General features: G+C 36.7%; 1 protein-coding gene across 1 annotated transcript in view; it reads left to right on the top strand.

Annotated features, from left to right (window-relative positions):
- The first annotated feature begins 683 nt into the window (after positions 1–683).
- PLAA (phospholipase A2-activating protein) overlaps positions 684–11,571 on the top strand; it is a 16,631-nt gene continuing 5,743 nt past the window's right edge. The window contains exons 1-10 of the mRNA XM_010190577.1: positions 684–867; positions 3,214–3,314; positions 3,398–3,518; positions 3,839–4,006; positions 5,050–5,185; positions 5,631–5,800; positions 6,759–6,916; positions 7,836–8,052; positions 9,139–9,207; positions 10,749–10,820. Of these exons, the coding sequence (XP_010188879.1) occupies positions 696–867; positions 3,214–3,314; positions 3,398–3,518; positions 3,839–4,006; positions 5,050–5,185; positions 5,631–5,800; positions 6,759–6,916; positions 7,836–8,052; positions 9,139–9,207; positions 10,749–10,820 (1,384 nt within the window). The 5' untranslated portion in view covers positions 684–695. The remainder of the gene's footprint in view (positions 868–3,213; positions 3,315–3,397; positions 3,519–3,838; positions 4,007–5,049; positions 5,186–5,630; positions 5,801–6,758; positions 6,917–7,835; positions 8,053–9,138; positions 9,208–10,748; positions 10,821–11,571) is intronic.

Here is an 11,571-nt window from a genome sequence, read left to right as displayed (position 1 = left end):
TTCCCTACATATTCCAAGCTTTCCAAGCATTAAAGTATGAAGGATGACAGTGTGATATGATATGTTATGGTTTTGGGGGGTGTGGAGGGCAGAACAAACACAGAAAAGAAAAAAAAAAAGTAAACCAAACAAACACCACCACAACCCACACATTTACTGTGTGGGGATAAGTATATTTTTCCAGTTAGTACTGTAACTGTTGAGGCTGGATCATGATGAAGAAATCAAGGTGCTGCTTGAGCCAGTGAATAGGTTTGGTAGACAGTACACTTTCTTCATTTTTGTGCTCTGTTACTTCAGGGTGTATTGGGGTACATATTTGAGTGTTGAGAAAGCAGAAGATTTCATAAAGGGAAACTGTAACTACTTCTGATCAAATTTGGTGTAGCGTTTGCCAGTGAGCAAGGAAAACCAAAACTCAGTCCTTCCAGGCCTACCATTATTGGAAAGAAAAAAAAAGTGGAAAGCTTTGAATATTCCTTACTGAGTAGGAATGCTGGGGAATAATTTTTCTCAAGGTTTCAATTCTTTCTAGGTCATCCATATTTATTCTGCACAATGCAAGCATAGTTACTAATACAAGAGTTGAAATATAAAACACCTGTTGTAATTCAGTGCCTCAAATAAGTACTGTTTCTGTCATGACTCTGAACTGATTATCATATATGTTTAGTCTTAACAGGGGGTTTACTGAAATGCACTGTATGAGTGGCCACTCAAATTTTGTGTCTTGTGTGTGCATCATACCTCCAAGCGACCTCTATCCTCGTGGGCTGATTGCAACCGGTGGCAATGATCATAATATTTGCATTTTCACAGTTGACAACCCAGCTCCCCTTTATGTGCTTAAGGGTCATAAGAACACAGGTATGTACTAATTTTATTTTGGTTTGTTGCCTAAAAGGTAACAGGATTTCTTAGAAATGAAATTAAATTGAAGTTATAAAACTCTACTTTGTTTTCTTTGGTATTTAATGTCTCTAACTATTTAATCATGGCCTCTGCAAATAGGATTTTATAATCTCAATTCGTGTAGTGACAGTTCATTGCAAGGACTTCCAAATTTACACTGATGAATGCTTGAGCTTTTACTGTGTATGTAAGCACATGACATTTTACAGAATGATTACCCTTTTGCCTGGAGTTGCATTTTTAAGAAACAACTTAGTTGTCCATGCATTAAGCTTAATTTTTATGTCAAAGTTGATAGAAGTAGAAAAAGTCAGCTTCTTAAATAAACAAACTTTCACTGCCCATTTTTTTTACCTAGAACGTGGATCACGTATTAATTTATTCTTTAAATACATAGTAAAAACTAAAAGCTCACTGCAAAAATTTCATGTGCAAAACCAACTTTGTATACCTTTTCTTGAGCTATACAAGAAAAGATTCTGCAATTTTCATATTAGCATACAAAGTTTTTATTGTAATTACAGAGTGTCAAAAATAAGCATTTCAAGTCTTGGAGGTTTTGGTGTGTTTAACTGTGTTAAAGAATGATTGTGGAGACCAGTTTGAAAATACTCTTAACTGCTAAATGACACCTAAAATTTACTTTTGTATTATAAACCTCTTGGCTTTCTCTGAGAAAGAAAGAAAATAATGACATTGTGTAAGCAGTTGTGCTGGTTTTTAGCTAGGATACAATTAATTTCTCTATAGAGTAGCCTGGGATAAAGTTAATTTTTTCGCAGCAGCTAGTATGAGACTATGGTTTGGATTTGTGCTGAGAATAATATAACAGTGATGTTTTATTTGTTGCCAAGCAATGTTTACATGAAGCCAAAGACTTTTGTCAGTTTCTCATACTGCCCCTGTCCTCACAGGTAAACACAGCTAGGACAGCTGGCCCAAACTGGCCAAAGACATACTCTGCACCATTAGATGTCAGGTTCAGTATATAAGCTGGGGGGAGTTAGCTGGGGGAGGTGATCACTACTTGAAGTCTGGCTGTGCATGAGTTGGTGGGTGGTGAGCAGTTATATCACTTGTTTTTCCTTGATCCTGTTTTGGTTTACTATTTTATTGTCCTTACTACAATTTATTTTTATTTTAATTTAATTTTATTTCAGTTTTTAAACTGTTCTTACCTCAACCAAGGAATTTTCTTATCTTTTCCCTCTGATTTTCTCCCCTTTCCACTGGCAGCAGAGGGTTAGTGAGCTGCTGCATGGTTCTTAGTTGCTGGCTGGGTTAGATCATGACAGGAGTCGTGGCATAGCTCATGTACTTTATCAGAAACCTGGGATGGATGAGTAGTTAAAATAACGTGTGACATGCTTTCTCCAAAGGTATAAAAAGGGATGAGGTGTTCTAGACAAGTTATAAAACAAGTATTTGTAGCATTTTTCACAGTAATGTAAAACATTAAAAAATATAAAATACCATGAATTGTAAAATCAGTTTTAAAGTGGGGAAGAAGTAGGACATGACAAGTGACAGAGGTAGAATACTGTCCAGTTGCCACTGTGGAGTCATAAGAAGCAAGAAACATAGGGCCATTCTGTCCTTTTATGAACAATTAGATGGACAGAGTGTTCTCTGTTTAGAACTTACCTGTTTTTGTAAACTTACTACTAAACCTTACTAGCACCATGTGCCTTCAGTTTTGTGCTTGTGTGCTACTGGAGCATTTGCAGATTATTTTCTTGCTAAATCTTTAAATGTCACCACAGTTTCTTGGTAGTAGTAGTTTGCCTTTCAAGAATCACAGAGTTACAGAAGCATTTGATTGTAAAAGACCTTTAAAATCATGAAGTCCAACCATAAGAAGATGAGCTACGGTTTTTTTTGTATGAAATCTTGTTTCTTGTGTACATAAATTAATACATGTTGATGAAATCTTGGCTTTCTCTGTAATCTTAAAACTAAACCTTTGCATTAATTCTGTCTCTTGACTAGTTATCTAACCTGCTTGTCAACATATTCTAGTCTGAGGAGAAGAGGTCTGGTACTAAGAGGAATTTAAAAATATGAATGGCAAAAAGATGTGAAATTTTGTAGTGTAAGTTTGTAAGTGAAGAAATTTTTAAGCAGCTCCTTTCTAGGTTGCAGTGCAACTGCAGTCCCACTTAAATCTTCCCCAAACTCCTCAACACTAAAAATGCTACTAATACCGAGTAAATCTCCTTAAATAAATAACTTTAAATTGCTGGCATAAGATTGGTGGCAATGCGGGAAACTTGTCAGTGCTGATTTACTCATTCATTCCAGTTTGCAGCCTTTCATCTGGGAAATTTGGCACGTTATTAAGTGGATCATGGGATACAACAGCCAGGGTCTGGTTGAGTGACAGATGTATGATGACATTACAGGTATGGAGTTTCTATACATTAATATAAAATAGGTCCTCTCAATTTGATTCTGACAAGTCTAACAATGTTTGGTTTTTTTGTAGGGTCACACAGCTGCAATATGGGCAGTGAAAATACTACCTGAACAGGGATTAATGTTGACTGGTTCAGCTGACAAAACTGTTAAACTGTGGAAAGCAGGCAGATGTGAAAGAACATTCACTGGTAAATGTTGCTGGAGTTGGTAATTTCATCAGGGTCATGAGCTTTTTTTTAAAAAAGTAAAAAAAACTCCATAAAACAATAGATAAATTGAAAGACTTTAAAAATCCTGCCTGAACATTGTTTAAGTTGTATGCTCAGAAATTGCATCACTTTTTAAAAAAAACTTTTTCAGAGAAGAATCAACAATGAATTGCTTTCCTTCCTTTAGTTGAATGAAGACTGGTTGCTGGGATTTAGATGTGAGCTAAACAGAAATGATATGCTACTGCTAATGTAAAAAAAAAAACCTGCATTAAAAGTTTTTACTTCCTTTTAAAAAGGACATGAAGATTGCGTGAGAGGTTTAGCTATTCTCAGTGAAATGGAATTCCTTTCCTGTGCTAACGATGCTAGTGTACGAAGATGGCAGATCTCTGGCGAGTGTCTGCAGGTCTATTATGGACATACAAATTATATATACAGCATCTCTGTCTTCCCTCAATGTAAAGGTAAGGTTATTTTTGTGACTATTACCTAACATTCCTTCAAAAACAAATGACAGGGTAGGCATTCTGTAGTTCTATGGACCTGCTACCACTAAAGAACTTGTGTAGCATTTAATTTACTTCTTTCCTTTAATGTAAATAATTTGAAAAGAATTATGATTAAGTCCATATCACACCTCCAACAGAATTGCTCTAGCAGTAGGTGAGATGAAAGATCCTGGGTTAGGTATAATTGTAAGGCTTAAGTCAAACTTTGGTGAAGCAATAGGCAAAACTATCATCTAGGTTGCCATCTGCATCTCAGCACTGTTGTAGAGTACTCTAATGATAACGTGTGGCTTACCAGTTTGAGATAATGTAAATTTAGATACTTCCACAGGAAGTTTTCAAAGTACATTATAAATGGTTTAGGTTAAGAATTCAATATGTGGGGCTTAATTGCGTTTGTTTTCAAAGATAAAGGTTTAGAACTAAGTATTACAGAAGAAATTTCAAGTCAGTGTCCTTGGTGTGGTGCATGGGACACTTATACTTTTGTTCATCAGGTAAAGTGCATGTATATTAGTAGATGTGTATGTCATAAATATGCCTTAAAATTCCTCATTGAAGAGTTTATAGACTTTTGAGTGCTTTATGCATGCTTCCTGAAAAAGCAGAACTGCCTTACAAAAATCTGAATTTAAAACAAATGTGAAACTATGCAAGTATAGTGTAAAATAAAATAGTGATAGTTACACAAGTGTTAAAAGTTCTTTGTTTAGGCTCTTGAAAGGAGGAAGGAATCTTTTGTCTTGAACGTAACTTTATTCCCTGTTTTGCTGATGAGTCTGCAATTTATGCACTTTTTTTAAAGAAGGCAACTATGCAGTGGCTTTCTTTTAGCTTTCTTCTTGCAATTGAGAGAAGTATTAAACTGTAGAAAAAGTTCTTGTACTGTTCTAATTTTTAAATACCCAGTTGCAGAATGGCATCTAGTATCACAGTACACTAAAAATAAGCTTTAGAAGTGTTTTTGGTTTTGTTTTTGGTGGTTTTTTTTCTTTCAGATTTTGTAACTACTGGAGAGGATAGGTCTCTCAGAATCTGGAAACAAGGGGAGTGTGCTCAAACAATCAGACTCCCAGCTCAGTCTGTATGGTGCTGCTGCGTGTTAGACAATGGTGACATCGTTGTTGGTGCAAGGTATCCAGGTTTTGCACTCAGTGTAATTTTAGTTTTAAATCTGCAAACGCTTGATGAAACTGCAAGCATCACTTTGAATACCAGTTTCATATATATTTAAAAATAGAGCCATCAAATTGTGTGTGGAGATTAAATTTATACACATGCTGTATTTAATCCAAAACGTCATTCTTTTGTATTATATGAGTTGCAGACTGAGAATGGACTTACATGTACTGTATAAAGGACCCTTCTGATAGGTGTATCCTACCTTGATTGTAAAATTATACTGCAGATAAGGATTCCTTGCTTAATACCTTCTCTGGGTGTTTTCAGCATGAAAGCAAATTCCTTTCATAAAAGTAATTGGGAAGGATTGTTAAAAAATGATGGTGGTTTCTCATGACATGCAATCATTTTGATATTTTAAATAGTATTTGCGTTTGAATGTTTCCTCTCCATTCAGTGATGGAATTATAAGAGTGTTTACAGAATCTCTGGAACGTACAGCAAGTGCTGAGGAGATTCAGGCTTTTGAAAATGAGCTTTCCCAAACATCCATTGACCCTAAAACTGGTGATTTAGGAGATATTAATGCTGATGAACTTCCTGGAAGAGACCATCTTAAGGATCCTGGTAAGTTGTTGTACTTCTGTCATGTTCGAGATACCTCCAAATCTTGATTCTGAGGTATTGAAACTTTCCACAATTTCCAAAATTAAGACTTTGATCACTTTTAATAGAGTTGCTGAAGAAAACAGCTTAATTTTGTTCTACTGTCCCTTCATTGATTCTTTTGGAGGCAAGACTCTAGTTTAATATTTTTTTCATGTAGACTAAAATGCTAAAATGTATTTATCATATGAGATAATTTAGGAAAAGGTGGAATTTAGGATGTTGCAGCGTGTTCAAGATGTTTTAGATCTGTTATGCCACCTGTGCCAGTAGTACATGAGACAGTTACATAATTTGCAAAAGGACTACTGAATGTGGATTTTTTTTTTCCTAAAAGAAAAGTATATGCAAATGTTCTGCTTTAGCTTTTAGCTTGAAAAACAGTTTGTCTTGATTGACTCAGTTTACATTTTCCAGGTACTTGGGAGATTACTGACAATATGGTGGAAGCAGTGGTAGTTAAGATTACTCTTAAATAGACAAATACTTGTTCCCAAGGTGAAGTAACCAGTGACCTCAGCCCTTGGCTCTGATCAGCAAGTGGTATAAATCTTACAATCCTATGAAGCTTCCCATCTTGTTAGAACATGGGAAAATATCACCTTTCTTGATTGTCATCTCCCTGGGAAAATGGTAAACTTTTGAAATACTTGACTTAAAGGTTGCTTTTACAACTTAGCCTGGTGGCAGACAGCACTACCGTAATTGTAAAATGCAATTGTAAATGTAATTGTCAAGATTTCTGCTGTTCTTGTTGCGACAAGTAGTATCTAGTTACTTCCCGTGCTGTGACTTTAAATGTTGGTGAACTATCTTTTCTTCTTTAAATTTGAGTGCTATTTTAAGACTTTTTTTCCCCTCTCTTAAAGTAAATTGTATTTTTTAATTTGTTCTAACTCTTAAACACTTTCGTCTGCAGGAACAAGAGATGGACAGACACGGCTTATTAAAGATAATGAGAAAGTAGAAGCATATCAGTGGAGTGTTAGTGAAGGAAGATGGATAAAGATTGGTGATGTTGTTGGTTCTTCTGGAGCCACACAACAAACATCTGGAAAGGTTTTATTTGAAGGAAAGGTATATGCAAACTTCAATTGGTTTTATTCCTTTTTAAGTAAAATGCTTAATTTCCTGTTAAAAACTTAATCCAATCTTTGCTTACATAAACTATAATTTAGGAAATGGGTATTTGTTGGTACTTTTTTGTCTTTGATCTATTAAAACTCAGAGGTAGAAGTATAAATAAGCACTACTTCCTTTATTACTTTTGAAGTACTTTGTAAAACGAGCAAGCCAATACAGACACAGTATTTTGGAGAAAGGTAAACTATTAGTAGTGAAATCATCAAGTTCTCTAGTATTTATTGCTAATACCTTGAAAGGTTACTTTTAACTTCCTTTCCAAAGGAAGCAAACCGTGCTATTTGTAATACGAGGCTTACCTAAAATATTAGGTACTGGGCTTTCTGTACACCTTTTCTACAGTAACTTTTGAAGTTAAAGACACAGGGTGAAAAATTTCCTTTACTGAATTATACTTAGAAGTCTCTATGTGGTGTGACTACAGAAGGAATGCCTTTGAGATACTAATTATATCTCTTACGTGGTTTTAAAAAAACATTAGGAATTTGTTTTCTAGTACTTGAAGTGTCCTTTTAAGATATCTGAGTGCCCTATAGCTTTGCAGGCAGCCAGAGCTGTCCATGAGAGTTACCTGATGCATCTGTTGTTTTGTATTATATCTGCATACAGATATCATGATAATGTTATTCTAGCCTGCTCTTCTTGAGACAGAATTCTGGAAAACACAGGGTATGGTTTATGTATTTTTTACTTGCAGCCTGGGTTAGGAGAGTGTTGTGGATACAGTCTGCAAGTAGCAGTATTAAAAGTTTTAGGCTTGGTCTTGGGTCATTATTAGTCTACATCTGATAGAACTGTATGTAAAAAGTGCTGACAAACTTCTAATCTGTTTTTATTTTTATTCTGCTTAAAGGAGTATGACTATATTTTCACTATTGATGTAAATGAAAGTGGGCCTTCCTACAAATTGCCATATAACATCACTGATGATCCTTGGTTGACTGCGTACAATTTCCTGCAAAAGAATGATCTAAATCCTATGTTTCTGGATCAGGTGGCCAAGTTTGTTATGGACAACACTAAGGGCCAAACACTGAGTTCAAGTGCTCAATTTTCAGATCCGTTTACAGGTAAAAATTGTGAACTTAAATGATTACATCAGTCACTCCTCCCAGTTTTGTATCACTGGCAAACTTGCTGAGGGTGCACTTTCAGCCATCTTCCAGATCATTAATGAAGATGTTGAACAAGACTAGAGACAGTACTGACCCTGGGGTACACCAGCAGTGACAGGCCTCCAACAAGATGTGTGTCACTGATCACCACCTGCTGGGCCTGGCTGTTCAGCCAGTTTTCAATCCAGCTTAACTGTCTGCTCAGGCAGACTTCAGTGTCATAGCTCCTGCACTACTTCTACAGGACTTTCATGTCCTCCAGTGAATGAGGGCAAGGCACAGAGAGATCTGAAAAGCAAAATACGAAAACTTGACAAACCTGTGAAGTATTTGTCAGAACAAATCTGCAACAAAATTTTAATCAAGCTACTTGTATTTTTCAGTGTAGTCTGTTTTTTCCAGTGGAGGAAAACTCTACTTTTCATGCTACTCTTAAAGCTGACCAGATGCTGTTGAGTCAATTAATAAAATACAAAAATTTAGCTAAAGAACAAACTGAAACTGAGTGAAATACGTAAATGACCTGTTTTCAGGCAGGAATTGGAACTAGAACTCATAAGCTCTACCATGTTGATCAATTACGTCCTGCTTATCATATCTACAAAATAAACTCTTATTTCAGCTAGTTTCACAAAGGTGCAGTTAGGAATAAAATGTCATTAAAACAATTAAGCCAAAGCTTTTTCTTGCAATGAGCTAGAAAACAGAATACAAGTTGCTGCTTGGGTTCACATGTAACTCACAGAGCTGCAGTGATCTGGACTTACACACATAGTTTTGATTGGACTGTGTCCAAATATGTCATGCATATGCCCCAGAAAACAGGTTTCTGATGCTCGAATAATTAAGAAGGATTTGTGCAACATAAGGGGACTTCTGTCTGGATAGGATCAGATTTCTTATAATTCCACAATAACAATGAGACAATAAATAATTGATGTTTGGCTTTATTATTGAGCTGCTTCTATATGAAAAGTGTTGACATTTTAGTGACATCAAGCTGTGTATAGTAGTCATTGCTTTTTTTGACTGTCTCACTAGGTGCTGGACGTTATGTTCCAGGCTTTTCATCTGGATCGAGTACAGTACCTGCAGCAGATCCACTTACAGGTAATGCAAAATTCATAATCTGTCTTGCTAGGATTTAAAATGTGTGTTTTATCATGTTCACTTGCATTCGGTGTTTGCTTCCATATCACTGTTTCTTGCAGTTCTGTTTCGGGCAGTGTGAGACAGTCTGATAAGGTGAACTGTGCCACTCAAAGCACATCCAGACCTATTGAGTAGAGGAGAGCCCTCTGCTGTTTGGTCTGCCTCATGTCACTGTGTCCTCTGCAGCAGAGGAGTAAGGTCTTAAACATTGTTTTGTTTAACTCTCATATGCATTGCCAACACAGAAATGACTATAGTAATAGAATAAGTTTTCTTTTTTTCTTACTCTTCCTTTCTTCCTACTACATTACTTTTATTGCTACCTTCCACCCTAAATTTTAGGCTTTCTAACCCTCCCTGGCATTGCTAGTTTGAAGTCCTCACTATTTTAGCAAGCCAGTTTGCAGAGACATTCCAGCCCTGCTTTGTCAGACTTTCCCCATCGCTAATCAGTAGCTCTTCCTTGTGAAAGAGAGTCCTGTAGTCACTGATGCCAAAGTCCCACCTGCAAAACCAGCCATGCAGTGAATTGCTGAACCCATTTGATGAGTCTGTTTGTACTCAAATGTTTCTGCTTTGCTGGCAGCATCAAAGAAACACCACCTGGGCCCTTCCTCCTTGCCCCCAGAGCTCTCTAATAACTCTAGATATCTCCAGGACTTCCTTGGCAATATAATTGATGCCTGTGTGGAAGAGTAGCAGGGGAATAGTCTGAAGGCCAGACAGGCCTTGACAGTCTCTGTGACATAGTGGATCCTGGCCCCCAGCAGACACAAACCTCCCAAGATACCAGGTCATGACAGTAGATGGGTGCTTCCATACCCTACAGGAAGAAGCCTCCCATCACTGCTCCTTGCCTTCCTCTGTTAAGTGTTTGTCCTCAGCAGTGCTAGAGTACTGTGCTTATTCTGCAGTTGCAGATCTACAGATGGAGCAGAAGCCTTTGTGCTGCTGCCAAAAGCCATAGTCTTCAGCCTTCCCCATCTTGACTTTCTCCATGTCTATTCTACTGTGGTCTCAAGCAGTTTCTCCTTCCTTGCTTTGTGTGGCTCAGGCTATGATTTCTGCAGATGTAAAGACCCTGCAGCTCTGTCACTTGAGGCCTCAGTGCTACAGAGTCCATCTTCCACAGGAGAGGCCACTGCTGCCCCCAGGCACAGAGGGGTCGGGTATGAGCAGCAGTGCCATCTCCCTGGAGCTTGTCATGGTTAAGGTATCTGCTGTGCAGAGGGCCTTTGCACCAGTGGGTACCAGAGATCATGCCAGAATCTCTCCCAGCTGAGGGTCACTTAGCTTGCGAATGCCGCCATCGTTCCCATGCTCACGCTTATACCTAGATTAAATACTTAAATTTCAGTAAGTGTTCAAGACTTCTTTTTAATTCCTTTAGTGCAAAATAGCACTCTTAATAGTAATGTTTGGAAAGTAGTAACTAAATACAGTTATACATTACCTCTTTATTAGTGATGGTGTTTAAAAAGCCTCATTTCTCTGTTCAGGTGCTGGTCGCTATGTTCCTGGTTCAGCATCAAATGCAGTAGCTCCACTGAGTGGGGTTGATCCTTATACAGGTAAGAGAAAACAGTGAAAAACATCCCTGGTCTTTTGGTTCAGTTTTTACTTTGATATGGATTCTGTATTGATGCAAATTTATACTTAATTAAAAATAATGAGCAGATTGAAGCTGCTTATACTCTAGAAAGTATTCAGAAAGTAGGGATAACAGAGCCTTCCTTTATGTGCAGCAGTGATGCATGGAAGCTTTAAAATACATGATAGTAATCTGGTTTTGAGAGGATTTTTGTTTCAACTAGCTCTGTTGTTAATCAAAGAAACTGATACATGTAGTTAATGGAAATAACACAATATCAGCAACTAATTCACCTGTGATTTTAGGAAATCTTTATAGGTCACGATTAAAGCTTTAATACTCTTTCTAAAGAGATTATATGTGATATAACTTGGTCATATCTGCAGATCTTCCAGTAGATAAAACTTTGTCTATTTCTTATGAAAATAATAAAACAATAAGATTTCAGGGGCAGAAGGGATCTAATATGTTCTAATATGACCCTTGCCAATTTCATGTCTTTACTGCAATACTCATTCCTATGAATGGCTGTGCATTTAGTTCATGTAATTCGGAAATCACTGTTAATAATTTACACTTACATAGTAAATTTTTACATGGGAGAAGAACAGTTTGTGAAGATACTGCTTTAATCTTTAATCCTTTAATGTAAAAATAATGTACATATAAAAAGGAATCACATCTATTTGCATGAGCATTCAATTTTTTTAGAAGATATTTTTATAAGTAAT

This window comes from Mesitornis unicolor, unplaced genomic scaffold, assembly GCF_000695765.1.
Source record: "Mesitornis unicolor isolate BGI_N332 unplaced genomic scaffold, ASM69576v1 scaffold29728, whole genome shotgun sequence".
Classification (NCBI taxonomy): domain Eukaryota; kingdom Metazoa; phylum Chordata; class Aves; order Mesitornithiformes; family Mesitornithidae; genus Mesitornis; species Mesitornis unicolor.
This window is presented reverse-complemented; position numbering and strand designations above follow the sequence as displayed.